Source organism: Monopterus albus, unplaced genomic scaffold (genome assembly GCF_001952655.1).
Source record: "Monopterus albus unplaced genomic scaffold, M_albus_1.0 scaffold50.1, whole genome shotgun sequence".
Classification (NCBI taxonomy): Eukaryota; Metazoa; Chordata; class Actinopteri; order Synbranchiformes; family Synbranchidae; genus Monopterus; species Monopterus albus.
In genome coordinates, this window is record NW_018127930.1 from 345,654 (window position 1) to 363,397 (window position 17,744).

Genomic DNA, 17,744 nt, shown 5'->3' on the forward strand with positions numbered 1-17,744 from the left:
AGCACAGCTGAGAATTTAGTCATGTTGCTGATGCTCAGCAGAACTGTACAGCTTTATTAACTAGCACTCGACTGATATATCACATATACTGTATACTATATATAGTTCACATTTTTCAATTTTAATACCATTAAATCAGAAGAATGCCTGTGTGTGTGTGTGTGTGTGTGTGTGTGTGTGTTTTAGACAGAGTAAACATGTGGCTGTCAAATACAGTACATAACTCCACACTTGTGTACTTAAGCATGAGCACCTTCTGTAATGTAATAGGTAAATACAGCTTCTAAGCTCCTTTGAAACCTTCACAAAGGAGCACTTTCCTCTGACTAATGTGTGTGTGTGTGTGTGTGTGTGTGTGTGTGTGTGTGTGTGAACTGTTAACTTTTTTTCATGTTGCATTCCACTAGAACCTCACATTTCGACTGCTGCTGTCTTAGTCGTAGCTCCCGGGCCACGACTCACCCACTGATCTATGAGGCGATAACTAGATGACAGGCTTCGGTGTTATGTGCATGTGTGCATGCCTGCAGCTGACACAATGGCTTTGGCTTGAATGAACAACAGAGTGAAGATGAAGGGAAAAAGAGTGGGAGAGAGAAGAAAAACAGAGCAAGATAAGAAAATATAAAGAGTAGGAGCAAGGGAGAAAGAAAGACAGTAAAGGATAGTGGTAATGTGTGGAAGAGAGAGAGTGACTGACAGAGAGGAAGAGTGTTAGGGAAGCATCTCCTGCCATTCCCTCTTCCAAATGATGTGGGTTTTTCTGCTTCTGTAGACAGAATGTCCCTTTAGATAGCAACCATAGAGAAGCCAAGCTGTGTATGTGTGTCTGTGTGTATATTATACTACCCATGAGGGTGTTTCTACTGTGGTTATGGGAGTTCAGGTGATACTCTCGGCAGCAGTGAAGTCACAGAAATACCCATAAAATGAGAGAAGAACAAACAACAGACTAACGATATAACTGTTCTCAGAGTGTAAAGCCTAGCCTACAAATGCAGAACTTCTTTTGAGGGTGGCGCTACATCAAATGATCTATCCATTAGATCCTCATACATATACAGTATCTTGCAGTACAAAGTAAAAATGTCTTGTAAGTGGTACAACATCAAATACAGCAGTGGCCAAAATATCCTTACCTTTAATATGGGTAAAGCACCAGAAACGTATATTTCCTTAATGCAACTGGATGGTATCTTTAATTAGACCGTCTCTGGCTGGTAAAGACCCATGTCATTCAAACCCCAGACTTTCTATTGTAAAGTGTATGTTTCCTAAAACTAAGTAACCGTTATGACATCTCCAGTGTGACAAAGCTTTCTCAAAAGACACTTTACAACGGTTTTCATAAGCTGAGTAGTTTTCTTATGAATGAGTGTAAAGTAGCTGTAAGTGGACTTAGAGTAAAGTAACCAATTCTCCTAAACATTAAACAGCTAACACAATGCCAGACTGAAGAGAAAATGAAACGACAGCCCTCTAAAAAGATTAACCTACATGCTTTGGAACTCAGCTGGAGAAAATTAGCTGATTTGTGGATGCTAGTGAACATCAGAGGTGCAAATTTAAAGCTTCCCCACTCCAAGACAAAAATCAAAATGTGGAACAAAACTTAAATTACCTCAGAACACCAGTGGTAAAAGACAATTTGGTTTGATCAGAGATTGGTGGAATAAACTGGGGTCACTGGAAATCTTCTTGCTGTTAGTGTGTGAGCTCATCCTCTGATCTAAGTGTTTTTTTTTCCACTAACAGCCGCAGATGAAGCCAGAGGAGTTTGGACTTCAGCCCAGCATGTAAATTTATCTGCCATTTCCAAACAATTTCCATCAGGAGCCATTCAGACTGTGTAGCGGGATAATATGACAGCAGCCCAGTAGGAAAATGGCCAGTGAGGCAGTAATGTTTGATTTATTTCATATTTTTGTCCTCTACGGTTTGCTATAGCCTCGTACAAAGGCCGCAGCTGGAGATGAGAGGTGGCTATAAATAACGGATTAATCAGTAGCTGGTAAATGAATGGATGGATGAATCAGAGAGCAGTCAAGTCAACAAATGGACTGCCAGATGAACACATGAACACAGTAAATGAATGAAGAGTGAATGAATGAGAGATCAGATGGATAGATTTGTCAGAGATTCATTAGAAGGACAAATGGACAAGAGTGACAAATGGGCCGATGAATGAATACATGATGAATGAAAGTGTGAACAAATGTAAACTGTAAATGAATAAATGAACAAACCATCTACCATGGATTAATAATGGATGACTATATGGATGGATGAATGACTGAACGAATGCGCATTCAGAGGTACCAATGAATGGATGACTGAACACTGTAAATGAATAAATCCTAAGAAAAAGCTATGAATGAAAATGAGTGAATAAAAACAACTTTGCTAACAAATTATTGTTTAACTAAAAAAACATATTAAATTAATCAACTGATAAACTGGTGACTGAGTGAATAAACCAAACAAAGAAGTGAATGCATAGAGACTCAGATGACAACTCAAGTCAAATATCTAATTCTAGATGACTATATGAAAACTAGTCCAGTACAAGTGACACACTTGGCACAAGGCAACTATGACTGGCATGTTCTCTCTCTCCTTGTGTGCATGTGTTTGTTTTGCAAGGCTGTCGGGGCCAAATCCTGTCCTTGTGACACACCGGATCAGATCAAAGCTAAAAGGGAGGATGGTGTTTTTTTTCCCACTCCTGAAGTCCAAAAATTACCACAAGTCGTTCACAGGGATTTCAGATTCCTCTCACTTTTCCTTCACTCTACTTTCTGCATTTACTGTACTTCAGTCACAAGGCTCAGCAATAATGGTTGTCTATTTGCCTTTGAACAAACACATTTGAACCACTGTCGATCATTTTGTTTGGTTTGACCACCCTTGTTGGTTTCTGTGTCTCATTATGTAGTCATAGTCAATGATTTCTCTGTTCCACCCAAAAGCATATTTACCCATTATCAATGAGTCTGTCCTTTCCAGTCTTTATAGAGGGTGAGTGGTATGGATGTGCAGCATGTATGTGGGCGGAGGGCGACTTCGCACCAACAAATTAGATTAATCTAGGTAATTTAGTTAATTACTGGTCATTCCTGTTTGTGATTCTTTGTGTTCGCATCATAGAACAAGTTATCAAGTTTATCAAAGAAGGCACAAAACTGACATGCTGTCTTCACCAATGCCATTATGACACACTACACAATTCCTGTCCCCAATGTGCCATGTCAGGTTGATTTCATTATCATGCGGTCTGGTGTCCATATTAATAAACCACACACTTTGACTACCTCTATTTGTCCCTTTTAGTGTCACACTATTTTATAACTGAGCCAACAATCTGGCATCATCAATCTGACCTGCCGGACCATGTGCAGACACAGCCACTTCATTACACAAGGGGAGTGTCAGCATAAAAACTTTAAGCTTATCTGAATTTGGAATAAATCTTCACTTATATAAAACAATATATGTCTGAAAAGATCTGTTGTACTAAGTGTACAGAGCAGAAACGTCTGTATATCTAAACTGAGTAAAACTAGCACTAGCATAAGACTATAGTCAACTGCCTCTGTTCTGCCCAGCCCTCCCTTCTCCCTGCTCGCCCTGCTCTGCTCAACGCTCCACCCAAAGCCAAAGTTATCGGGCAGCATTCAACTGGTGGACACTAAAATAATATATCTCACTGAGCTGACTGCCCTGCTTCATGTCTACTAAAACACAGCACAACTGTATAGCAAATTCCACTTCTTTATATACAGATCGTCACAAAAAACACTTAGCCACTCAAGTTTTTCTATCGTATATTGGGCATTAGCTGTTTGAAAGCATGTCTGAAATTGAATAAAACACAATGTTGAGTGTAGCTACATCTGGAGAGAGAGAGGCATGGCCACTGACATAACTATGACCACAGCTGCAGTGGGTACCAAACCAGGATGACAGACTCACGGGAAAAATGACCAAGCTAGTGGAAACTACAACACATTCAACTGGTGGGCATCAAAATAATGTAATTTAGGGACACAAATTGATTCAACAGCTGCGGCAGGCCAATTGGTGGCCTGTGTATGAACTTGTCTGGATGTAACTGTCTGATTATTATAACTGAAAGTAGCAAGACAGTGACACTTTAGCTTAGCCAGCTGCTGCAAATGACATATTCTGGCATGATTTAGCTGCAAGCACAGAGGGTAATGGTTTGAATCCTTATCTTACTACTATAAATAATACATTCACAACATAACAGTCAGGAAAAAAGAATGCCAGATCAGCATCCGTTTGTAAGTCGCTCTTCTCTGTCAACTCTCTCCATCTGCTGAAAGTTGTGCTGATATAACTGTGTTGGTTTCTTTTCTTCCTTCTCTTCAAAACTCTCATTCTAACACTGAAATCAGTAGCTTGCTAGCCTGTGACTGTCAGTAGAGCCGAAGTGCATTCACATATTGATTGAGAGCCATGACTTCCCATCGCTGATGATGGCCTTCTCTGATTGGTTATGAGTTGCATCCTGGTTAGAAACTTTTAGAAGGGAATATCTCTGCACTGCTGCCAGGCTGTTTGGTGGGTTTGAGTCACAGGAGCCTTTGACAGCAACTATTCCCATTATGATATGTTTTGGGGGATATTTCCACAAAAAAAAAAAATTTAAATAATGTTACTTACTGTAGCTTTAAATAATATGATATACTGTAATTCTCCTCAGTGAAACCTAAACAAAATGTAACAGCTTTCACATATCATAGTCTGTAACATATTTTAGCACAACTGTGATTTTGAAATGCACTTCTTTGATCAGTTTTAATTAATAGATGTTTATGACTAAAAGAAAAATAAATCCACAACCTCAAGCTCAGTCAACACATCCAACAGCCTGCACGGCAACGGAATGTGTGCGATTTTATCATTTCAAATACTAAAAGGTGGTCATCAAATTACAGCGAGCACATCAAGCTTCACTCTGTTTAATATTCCACTGGTAGAATCAAACGGCAACATCTGTAAATTTTCATAATTATCGACGTGCATCTTCTCATGGATGCATATGGTCCATGAGGACTGAGCAGGAAGATTACAGTACAGATTCTAAACCCAGTGTTTACCAAAGTCTTCACAACACCTGGCAACAACAATAAATATTCCTTTTAAAACAGCTAATCCTTAAAGTTAAAAGTAATAAAACTTTGTATTATGAAGTTGGGAATATGTGATGAAGTGAGGCCTCTCTCTGGAAAACATGAAATACAAAACATAACAGCTGTTGTTTATATTAGTCATGAGGATGATTGACGCATAAGAAGCAGAGAGTGCTCTATGGTTTTTATTATGTGAACTTTAAATAACTGATGATGGGAGACAATAAAACATCCAAATCGCCTATTATTTATGCTGCTACCTGCATGATTTAAAGACAACGGAAAAGTTGTGAGTGGATGATGTTAACTTTACTGCAGATGAACTTGTAGCTGTTTACAAGAATAAGAATAAAATGCAACTTATGATAAAAGGCAACAAAATTAACAAGCAAGAACATCTGCAACAATAGAAAAAGAGTGCTCTTTTTTCCACGTGGATCTGTTCAGCTCAGATGCTGTATGCCAAGTTTCTCTCACTTAGCAGTGTTGGGGCGTAGTAAACTATGTGTAATTACACTAGTAGTTTAATTACATTTTGCTTAACATGCTGGTAGTTTAACTACATTCATGACTGAAGTAGTTAAATTATATTTTTGCCATTTTTCTAAAGTTAACTACTGCAACTACAAATACTTTGTCTCATAATTTTTGTCTCAGGTAAATAAACTCTCCTGAGTAGCACTTTTTCTAGGCATGTGAGTTTTCTTTTACTATGTTATAGTTTTGTATCACATGTACATTTTTAGTTGTGTTGTTTTTTACAAGGGAGTCTGAACTACTCTAAGTAACTTTAGTTTACTAATCTACATTTCTCTCCAGAGTAACCTTCCTGTAGTTTAAATTTAAAAATTAGCTAGTGGACTGTAAACAGCTGCTGCGTATAGTGATGAGCAAATTATGAGCAGAGCACGGGTTGCAGTGTCGCTGGTAGATTGTTTTAAGTACTGCAGAGCTGTTTGGCCCACCATTGTCTAATCACCTCTAGTAAAGTGGCTACTGAGTGCAGTCACTGCAGAAAAAAAGCATTAAAGCAGAGTGACAAGTAAATGAGTAAATTTACAGTGAAACTGACCTGGTGACAGTGTGGGTTGGACTCTCTGCCGTAAGAGTATGAACTTCTCTCTAGTTTACCTGTAAGAGGAAGAAGAAAAGAACAAGCAGTTAAAAGAGGGACTCATCTCAACAAAGACAAAAACCTTATGTATTGATCACCCAAACAGATATTTTAACGCTTATAAAAATATGCTACTATGAAAAAAATAAATAACTACAAAAGTTTAATAAACTCCTGCAAAATGTGTAGAAAAATGAGTTCCAATAATCAAGAATATCCAAATATGTGCAAATGAACCCAGCCATCATCCATCCCTACTGCTTCCCCCAAGCAGACCGGTGAAATCAGTATATGAGGGTATGATGGCAGGAGAGACTACTGAGATGATTTACTCATATATTTTTGAGCCTCATTCAGAACCAGACTCTTATCAAGAACCTGTTGTTCAACAAAATCATCAACTGGCTGGTAAGCGTGATTAGCATCTTGTTTTTGTATAACGTTACCTCTTAGCTTGTATCTGGTGGCTACAACTACTATGGTCAGTGCTACTATGAGTTTACATTGTCACATTTTTACTGATTAATTGTTTAATAGAGGTCTAAGCAAAATGTGCAAAGGTATTTATGGTCTGGCTAAGAGCTGGTATGTCACCATCTCTTTATTTTCTCAGTTGATCCAAAATGCAATCTCTTAACAGAAAAGGAGATTGTGCGATTTGTAGCAGGTTAACCTTTAGCACTCAGGCTACTACCAGGGAGATGGTGACATATAATTCTCCAACTACTGTACATGCATTACATAACTAACATTAAGCAATAAATAAATAAGCAGTGTGAAAGAAGCTCCAGGGTCCAGTTTCCATTCTGTGTATTTGCTGTCAATTGATAAAACATCTGCTCCCACTCCTGGTAGGTGAAAAGTTAGTTCTGGCTGCTCTGAGACCAGAGATTTCAGGTTTCTCACACACTCCTGTCTGCAGATATTTCCACGGTGAACCACAATTGGCTGTCAGATTTGTGGTGTCACAAATTGTTTGTTTGTGCATGTCTGAACCTCAGATTTCAGGGAAGCAAACAGAAATCAACAGAGTAATGTGAAAACACAATGGATACATCCCAAGTCTTTTACAAGATCATTCCTATTTTCTCAGTCCTCGATTGAGCCGGAATTTATTCCCAATGTTCCAAGTCTCTTATGCCGGTTCTGAAGACTGAGGAGCAAGGAGTCTGCTGAAGAGGTCATGACCGAGGCTACAGAAGTGGACGTTTTTTTTATAGACTGAACACCTTTAACAGAAATCATATGGTGATTGGACGCTTCAGATGAAGGATTGGAGGAAATGACATCTCGTATCATTAATAACTTGCTTCACCAAGGCCTCTCTCTTTTTTCCTCTGGACAGTGTACTTTCTCAGCAACCAACACTACTGAGGGATCACCAAGTCACTCCAGTCAAATCCAGTTCTTGATCAAGGGACTTGTGTATAGTGCAGTAGTCACACCACAGTGGCCTCAGCAGTGTTTGACAGTCATGAACTGAAACACAGAAAATTAAACTCCCTGCTCAGACCTTCCGGACACTGAATACCAAGGGCACTGTCCTTGTCTTGTTCCAGTGTTGGATTTTTTTAATTGGACCATATCGTGCATTTCACACAGAGTTCACACACTCATAAACAAACAGGAAATATAAGCAGTAACCTTGTAAAGTGCTGTTTACCATCCTGAGCACTCACCTTCTATAGAAGCAACAGTAGCAAGAGTAGATAATATGAGATATTGATATACTGTTACTGTATATAATGCAATATCATGTTTTCTGGATTATCAGTTGTAAATCCTCATAGATAAAAGAATCAGAACTGTCAAATAAAAAGAAAGGTCATCCATCCATCTATTAGCTAAACTGTTTATTCTATAGAGGGTCGTACGGAAGGCTGGAGCCAATCCCAGCCCACATTATGAGAGAGGTGGGGTTCACCCTGGACAGGTCACCAGTCTGTCACAGGGCTGACACAGAGATACAGTAGATAACCATACACATTCACACCTATGCAATTTAGAGTTGCCAGTCATCCTAACCTGCATGTCACTGGACTGTTGGAGAAAATACCCGAAAGAAAGCCACACAGGCACAGGGAGCACATGCAAACTCCACAAAGAAAGGCTCTAACCAGCAGCGAAGTTCGACCCCAGAACCTTCTTGCTGCGAGGCAGCACTGCTAAGCACCGTAACACCATGCTGTCCAAAAGAAATGTTAGCTTACAAGTAATTCATCATCTTAATTAGCCGATATTAAAGAACAGAAATTACAGAACTTGATGCAAAAACCATAAAAGCCCAGTGTAGACCCATTTTGCTCACTGCAACATTGCCACAATGGCACCTCTCATTTTATTTCCTTCGCAACATAGGTACTGTACATATAGTAGTTACCATCTAGCAATGTTTTGAGACTAAACTCATACCTCAACTGCAGGTCTTGTCCATTTATAGCTTTTTGTTTTCGTATGGGCACCTGCAGCATTTGTGGTTAATTTCACATTATATCCAGAGTCAACTTTATATGGATGGTCAGTTTTTTCTTTATGTAACTTGTGTGGACCTGCTCAGACCATCCAAACACAACACACCATGTGTACTTTTGTACTTTTACTTTACCAGTGAGTACATAGAATTTTCTTTAAATAATTTAGCTTTATATATTTCTTAATTTTTCTCAATTGGTTATTAGAAATATTTCTTTTGGTTTTGTGAAAAAAAAAACCTGTTGTATCAGTTTGTTTTCTTTCTGGAGTTCTCTTTTACACTGTTTACAGTAGGCGTCTTAAATCCTAACCTAGAGCTGGACTGGCATAATGGGTATTTCCCCAGTGAGCCAACACACCTTGAGGCTAATATAATTTATCATTTTTATTAAAAAAAAAAAAAAGGCCAAAGCCCATTGATTCGTTTTCTATATACCGACACCAGGCTGGCCAAATCACATCTCTCAACTCGTACTAGGTCCCAACTCCTCCCCCTCTGTCCTCTCCGTTTCTCTGCCAGTTAGATGCTGTTGCTCACAGGCAAAAACCTTTAGAAGGATGATGGTGTCAAAATGGATAAAACAAATGCCAGGGGGGCAGGCCAAAAGAGTTGAAATGTACTAGCAAATGTTCAAAATTAACAAAGATACCTGCTGCAGTAGCTTTCAATATCTACAGTACAGCAACATGTGAACGTTGAAGGAGGAGAGGTAGTTGGCCATGGCCACTGCCAGGCAGAGGAGCAGACAAGCTGAGGAGGGACAGTCAGAGAGAGCCTGACAGGGCTGAGGGACAGAGCAGGAGCAGGATAGTTGGTTGAAGCGATATTTTCCCCACCCGTGGCTGCATGTAAAAGGAATCTGTTCTGTGCGGTGGTCTTCTCCCTCACATACTACTCACACACAGATCGCAACTTCTGGCAACAACAACACTACCTATAAGGCCCTATGTCTTAAAGGGGAAGGCCTGGCCTGTAACAACAGTTTGATTTTGCAAATGAAAGCTGCTGTGGGTACCCTCTCTGCCATATCTCGCTAGCTTTAAAGCAGTAACATGTCTGCCTGCCTGGCCTTGTGGGAGATTCTTGGCTTGTGCAAGAGCAGGGTGCATTCAAGTAGAAAGTAGGCTGCCAGGCAGGTAGGCCATCCAGTGGGTTTGTTTGTGCTGAGTAAAATTATTGGTCAGGCTTTTTTCTGCTGCCACAGATGACAGATTTTTTCTTTATGTTGTCAGTGCATTTAATGTATTTATTGCCAATGGGATGAAAAGACATGTAATAAAAATGCTTCTGAAAAGTTCTGCCAACCCTACTTTTAGTGGGCCATGGGGCTGAAGTCAGCCTCCTTGTATTTTTTATAATACTTATGCTTAAAATAACACAAAAACATGACCTATTAATTGCTTAGACTTTATGCAATATTCATCATCAGTATTTGGAGACAAATTTTGTATGAAGTGAAATGAGATGGAACAGCTCTGTGCATTAGTTGAACAAACAAGTTAGGTAAGGTATTGTTCAAATTGTACAGCTTTTTGCATATCTCTGTTATTGTAGCCTACACTTGTCCACACCACCTAATGCTCAGCTTGGCCAGAGTTGGTAGCCAGGCTGGGTTTGTTGCCCCAGTCCAGTCCTACTCTAACCTACATCTATTATGCACTTAAGGGCTGTGAAAACAGAAAAGAGAAAAGTGAGTTCTTACATCCTCACCTACCCAACTGTTTTTACACAGCGTCTTTGGTCACACATGTTTAAACATGGCAGAATACTTTCAGTGCAGGCCACAGACTGAGCATGACAAGAAGGGGAAGCCTCACTGGCCGATAGCCGGCCATCATTTAATACACAAACTGAGCACATCTGGCTGTGGAAAAAGGTGTCTGATGAATTTCGAAAATGCAGCGACCGTCGCTGCATGTACACAGCAAAGCTGATTTCTTATCCAGCTTCGGAACAGGCTTTCCTTTTTTCTGAGCTATGGGACCACTTCAGTACCTATTTTTACCACACAGACCTTTCTTTTTGGATAAATCCTTAAATCTTCAGCCAGTCTAAATATCAAACCAGGGTTTAGTGTATAATTACATTTTGCGGTCGGCGCAGCCGTATGAGACAAAATGGAGGGGTTTTATAGTGAGCGTATGTGGAGGAAAATGAAGCGTGTATGTGGTGAAAGGTTTGAATCAGGCGTGTATAGATCAGCGCTGTAGTCGATGCACAAGAGGCCTGATAATTACAGGCGTGCAGAATGGGAATGCATTTGACTGTGTGCGAGTGAGTGTGTGTGTGTGTGTGTGTGTGTGTGTGTTTTTGTGTGACCAATACAGCGGCCTTGGCTTCAGCTACGACTGATGCCAGCTGGACCGGTTTGGCAAGTATACAAAGACTCCCCCACACACACCACAACACACACATACTAAGTAATGGAAATCACTGACAGATGCACATACACACACTCACATATGTGTAAATGTGTACAGTATACATATATATATAGCTTCATACATACACGCACATTCATGTTACTAAAATATATCCATAAACCAAAGCACATGCATTTACAGACACTAATTCAGACCCCCCCACACACACACACACAAATTTGACATTATGTACACATCTGCAAACATCGCATCCTGTGACAAATCCAAAAGTCTTTCATCCATTATGAAAAGGCAATATCCTTTTAAAACTGTAAACACAGGCTCAATGTTAGAAAAATACTGCATTAGACAGAAGTGGCTTTATAATTCTCAAGACTACAATCTTTTCAAAACTAATATAATATTTTATATTTTTAAACAGCATTTTAAAAATCAAGCTACACAAATTTGGTTTAGTCTAATGTGAAAAGGATAGCAATAGTGTTTTGTTTGTACATGTTCAGTTAAAATTCTGGACTCACTTTCCCATTGAACCTATTGGAAAAGTGAGTGGGAAACTTTTGACTGATAGTGTTTTAGAAGCTACATAGCTTTTGAGGGATTTATCTATTAACCATATTTTCAGCACAAAGTATTGAAAATGAGTGAATCATAAATGAATCAGTCACCTGTGAGAAATAAGTTAGGGGTTTTTTTTTGTATTTATTTAAATGAATTCAGTAGTATGAGCAGTTCATTCATTCTTTCTTTCATTTGTTCATTCATTCACTAACTTTTGTAGTTGCCTGTTAAAATACAGCAATGGTCCCTTTACTCATTCCATTATCGTAGTAAAAAGAAATAAAGGTAAAATCAATCTTGCTGCCTGAGCACAGAGGTAAAGGGGGAAATACTGACAAAATTCATTTGTTACACAGAAATGTAACCAGGGATTTAGGTTGTGTCAGGTTTGTGTAACTTGTACAGAGAGGCTAGCCCCTCCCCAAAAAGGGGGGTGTTGCTGGACTCTTGTCCCCTCTACCAGGGCAACACTACATAAAATGCTCCATGGAGCACTTTACATGAGTACTGTACTATATACTGCACACAAGCTGCAGAACAACATCTACTGTATCTATCTCTAGAATTATATCTGTTGTGTGCAATTACATTTTGTTGCCTGTGCCACCATTAAAAAAGTGCAACGTGGGTGGTTGGTGATTGGGCTTAAAAAAGCATGCAAAATAGAGCAAGTGACTAAATGCAGTTTATTGTGCAATTTTGATTGTTTTGCAAATAGTAAAAATACTTCAGCATATCCATTAGCATCATGACCCAAATGACAAACTCTACTACAAATGCTACAAAAATAGATTCTTATTGGAGGTGTTAACAGCTGTAGAACCCAGGTCTTTATTTTTGGCGAACAAGCTCACCTCCATCATCTCTGTAGGCCAAGCTCATGCAGTACACACAAACAAAAATCACTGGTATTTTAATTTGGATGTTGAAGAGTTCAGCATTAAGGGGGAATAATAGTCAGGGATGGAGGAAAGCAGGATGAGAAGGTTCACCCATAGGATCACACTTCCTGTTACTGTATGTGAATGGACACACACACTGTGTTTTCACTCCTTGTGGGGACTTTACATTGACTTACATTCATTTCCTGTAGACCTATCCTAACCTTAAATAGCATTTATGGATGTAACTACATTTGTAGTGACTGACACAGGTGTGCCAAAGTCATCCTGAGCCCATGTGGTTATATCACTTATAGGGGAGTGACAATTCTTGATGCAGTGCCATCTGGGGGATCGGACAGCATCGTCATTCAGCTTAGGTTTGGTCCTTTACATGCTGAAATCCCTACAGTTTTCTTGAATCTTTTAATCATGTTCTGCACTGTAGAGGGTGACATATCCAAATCCTTCCTATCTTTCTTTGAGGATCATTGTTTTTAAACATTTCAATACTTTTCTCACATACGGTATATGTTGGCAAACTGGCGGTGCTCGGCCAATAAACACTTTGGCAATCATTTCTTGAACCAAGTTCTTTGTCCAGCAGTGTCATAACAGACCAATGAACTCAGCTGTTCCTGCTTCAGCAGATTCAGTAATTCACCTGTTTTCAAAAAGGTTGATTTGATTGAATGATACCTATATATCAGGGTTGGTAAAACTCTACCATGCAAGTAGGAACTCAGCAAACTGAAAAACCTCATCCAATTTTTAGCAAACTACTTCAAATGGTTCTCAAACCATGACTGCACTTCCCAGAAAGTCTGACTGTGAAACTGCCTTCATGAAAGTTTCTCAAACCACAACAGAACATGATGTTTTCAGTTCCACGAGGCTCATTAAAAACACAAGTGGTTTTTTTAACCATGACATTTTCTAGAAATATTAAGCAAACATTCTAATGATTCATGTTTAAAATGTATTTTTTATACTTGGTCATGTGTTTGCCCGTCTAACATTAAAAGCCATCTCTTGCACATTTTTTTTCAAAGCTAATAAGCTGGAGGTGTGTTCAGATTGAACGCAAAGCAAATTTTAGATAAGGCAACTACACTGAACTCAACTGAAAAGATGCAAAGACATGATTTCACTATTGCAAGTAAAAAATGTGAATAAAGAATATGTACCATTATAACAATGTGGATATCTTGTTATTGTACTGATTTGTTGATTAATGCTAATTTTAAAATCTAACCCTAAAGTCATTTTCAAATAAAATTACCAGATATTTTTATTTCTTTCCGCTGAATATTTCAATGATTTTCTCCATTTAATATAAGCGTATGTGGGGATTTCGGGCTGCTGCTAATGAAAAAACTCAAGAAACCGCTAAATTTCCAAGCTAAATCTTAAGATAAGCACTAGTTGTTTTCTTACAGGTAACTACATAAATGTAATGAGTCAGACATTGGATTATTGCTGCTGTCATCCAGCCTCGTCTCTTTATCTCCATGACAAATTGTCATACAAAGGCCAGATCTCTGTCTAAAATCTCAAAAGCATGCCTTAAATGAAGGCTTTCTAACTTGTACTCTACTGTACTTCTGTCAACCTGTACATTTCTCTGAGGAACCCCACAGTGACATTTTTTTTCTGACAACAAACCCAAACAGGCTCACTGGCTGTGACAAGAGCCCCCCAGACAAACCACCGCTCACTAGAGTGTGCTGGCTGCAGAAGTATAAAAGGTGGAGGAGGGGAGGTCAGCCCACTCTGCTGTATAAAGCCCATAGAAAAGTCGGTGAGCCAGGAGGACCAAATCCCTGCTAATCCACAATGCCGGGAGACAGAGAGGAAACACAAATCAGGTCCATTACAAGACCTAATGGGAAGAAGACACTATGCTAGACTGTTAACTATGATTGTACAACTTCTTGAAAGAACTTTACCCTAACTTACTCATATTATCCCAGTGCAAATCTTTACCTTGAATAAAGATCATGCCCATTTTAAAGCAGATTTAAGGTGGCAGATCTGACAGTGACCGAGATACTGACCTGGTTGAGATCATAAACTACAGGAATTGTGACCCAGGCACACCCAGTTATTTAAAATCTGGCAACAAATATAAACTGGATTGTAAGTCCAGTCTGGGTTTCAGGAACTAAAATGGGTCTTTCAGTGTATGTGGCTGGTGAGGAATGCATGTAAATTCTTACCCCCATAAACCTGAACTCTGTTCCAATATCAAAATTAAAGTTATTGTGAAACAACTATTACTCCAAACTTAATTCCAAATATAAGCAACATCTTTCAGGAGGATTTTTAATAGAAATGTATACTTCTTGAGTTTAGACATTTCTGTTGCTACTTCTTATGCTAAATAACTCCAATTTAAATTCTATTGGACTACAAAAGTGGTGCATTTTCATAAGCTGAAAACATTACAGGGCTGTTTTCATTAGCCCATTTTGATGATACACCACACTTGCAAAACCAATATAAATTACTCAGTGTAGTATAGACAGTCCTTTGTTTTGGTCCTTCCTCCAGGATTCCACCTGATTTTGCCTCCACAAACCTGAAGCTAATATAATTGCAAGGTGTTAACTTAATTAAACTCACCTCCACATAACCTAACCATTAAACTACCCGAAACCTAGTGCTAATACTCAACTTCAGAGTGATTCTTTCTGTTCTTGTGAAGATATTTCTCATTCTTGTTTAAGTGTAAAACTATAACAAAAAACACACTCAAACATGCACAACAACAAATTGACCCTTTGATTTCTGTCTGTTTTTCCTTCTGCACATGACCCTGAATGTGACCAACCAAATAGAACAGCCACAGAAACACCTGGAAACTGGGCGACTTACAAGATGCAGAGATCTGTCTTTGTATTTGGATGAAGGTCAGCCATTGAAAGTCTCATCACAGTCCTCATAAAGGGACCAGTTCTCTGTATCTTCACTTCACACAGTGTCAAACCATTCATTTTTGCAGAGGTCACTGTTATTATTTTGCCTTTTCTGTGGTGTTTTTAACCACCAGGTTCATTGACAAGTGTTTTATAGGACAAAGTTGACACATGACACAACATGGTATGAAGCCAGTGAGAAGAAACACTCATGACCTACGATCCAAAACTAGAGACAATGGATTTTATGGACACAACAGAAGCCCACGAACCAACATCACTTTGTACGCTAATCAGGTCTGCCTCCTTGAAGCCCAGAATGATACTCATACCTGTATAGTTTTCTTTCTAGAACCTGTTCCAACATTAGCATTTCATCTGTATGTGTTATTTTCCTTTTTCTCATCCAATTTTTTTCTTGTTTTTTTTTTCAGTTTCATCGATGGGTTACTCAGGAATGAGTCCCAACGGTTTTCATGTTGGATCTAGTTCTAAGTTGGTTAACACAGCAAACAAATCTCTTAGAGGCAAACAGCAGTTTCCTGTGTGAAGGTCCTGAGTGTTCAGACCCACCCATTTACCCCAAATTCATCCTAGAATGGACAAAGTTGCCTGGTCACAATAAGCTGCTGGCACAGACAACCTACATTATATTGTCTTATTTAAAGGGCACTGATTTTTGCCTCAAAGTGCAAAAATCTGTCAGACTAGAATTCAGTGTAGTGACAACACATGGTGAAAGCCCTTCAACTCTCTGTGATTCAGGTACTATATGATACTGAGGGAAATAAAACCAGCATTTTTTAAACTGTCACTATAGGCTTGCACCATTTATTTAGTAGTACACTGCCAGGAAGTCTCAAATTAATGCAAGTTAGAAAGAAAATGGTTGATATCCGTACAACAGACACATGAGATTTAGTTCTGAAGGTCAGTATCCAGAAATCACTGGATTCTACAGTTTCTATGATGCAAAATGGTGTTGAAGGAAGCCCACAGACACAGAGGAAGACCATTTGTGGGGTTCTCCATGAATTTATTAAAATACTGAAGACTACAGTAATATCTTGTCATGGGTAAGGCAACAGTGTGAATGGGAGCTTGCTGTTTTCTTCTTCATGAATTAGTTCTTCCATGTTAATGTTCATTTAATGAGTTTAATAAAGTTTTATTAAGTGCAGCACAACAACAAAGTGATTACATCAGCAGTAGTAAACAGCAATAACAGCAAGCCACACACCAGTTCATCTGTCAGTCAGATCAAGAGAGAAGATGAGGATCTGAGACGAGAAGAGATGGAAACACAAAGAACAGAAGAAAGATCAAATGGAGAGGTAGAGAGAATCCCAGACAAACATCATTATTATTATGTGACTAAATTTTAATTCTTAAGAAAAAGGCAAGGAGAGTTTAAGTACCAGATAATGGGTGTGTGTTACATTTCTTCAAACTGACAGGCCATCAAACCCCCACTGCACAGAGATGACTAATGACAACAGTAACACAATTATCAAAATAAAATTCCTTTTTGATTTAGTTTTTCATTATACACACATCTATTTCATTGATCATTTTGACATCTATCAATTTTATTCAATAACACTTTGTATTTGGGTTTATTTCTTTAGAAATGGTGAGTTCAGATTCAACCACGAGAAACACTACCAGCTTCTGCAGTCTTTCTTTAAATGACTTGACTTGTTTGGCATCTGTGATTTCATCTTGATAACAGTTTTATTTCTTTTATTCTTTTCTTAACAAAAACAAAAGGTTGTCTAGGAGTCACTGAGAACGTCTGGACACTTTGTGGATTTCATTAGTCACTTTGATGTCCATTACATACTGGCAGGTTTTATTTTTATTACTTTTATTTATTTCATTTTTTTCAAAGTATTATTAAAAAATAAAGAGATGCAGTTACTCTGACACTCAGTATATATGTTTTTAACATTCACATGACGAAAAAACATCGATGCTAACATCTATATTTGATTTATTCAGAAGTATTTTTTTATTACTTTGAAATGTGTTTGTTTTTATATCGTTATTTTTACATGTATACCTGATAGTGTCATTGTATCTGCTGACATGAATGTCACACGCACTGTTTATTGTTCATTATTTTCAATTTGGAGGAGGTAAAAAAAGGTGGAGTGGTTTTAGGATACAGTGCAGATGCCTTTCTCCTTCGATCAGTTTTGTCCATCACATTTGATGTCTATCAGTTACTGATTTTCATTCAGGCCTGTCAGCAGGA

The 17,744-nt window shown here is 38.6% G+C and overlaps 1 protein-coding gene across 5 annotated transcripts in view; it reads right to left on the minus strand.

Annotated features, from left to right (window-relative positions):
* The window catches only part of tcf4 (transcription factor 4), a 224,862-nt gene that overhangs the window by 107,448 nt on the left and 99,670 nt on the right, over positions 1–17,744 (minus strand). For all 5 annotated transcript variants that reach the window (XM_020601110.1, XM_020601112.1, XM_020601111.1 and 2 more), the window contains one exon: positions 6,229–6,287. In XM_020601110.1, coding sequence (XP_020456766.1) covers positions 6,229–6,287 — 59 coding nt within the window. The remainder of the gene's footprint in view (positions 1–6,228; positions 6,288–17,744) is intronic.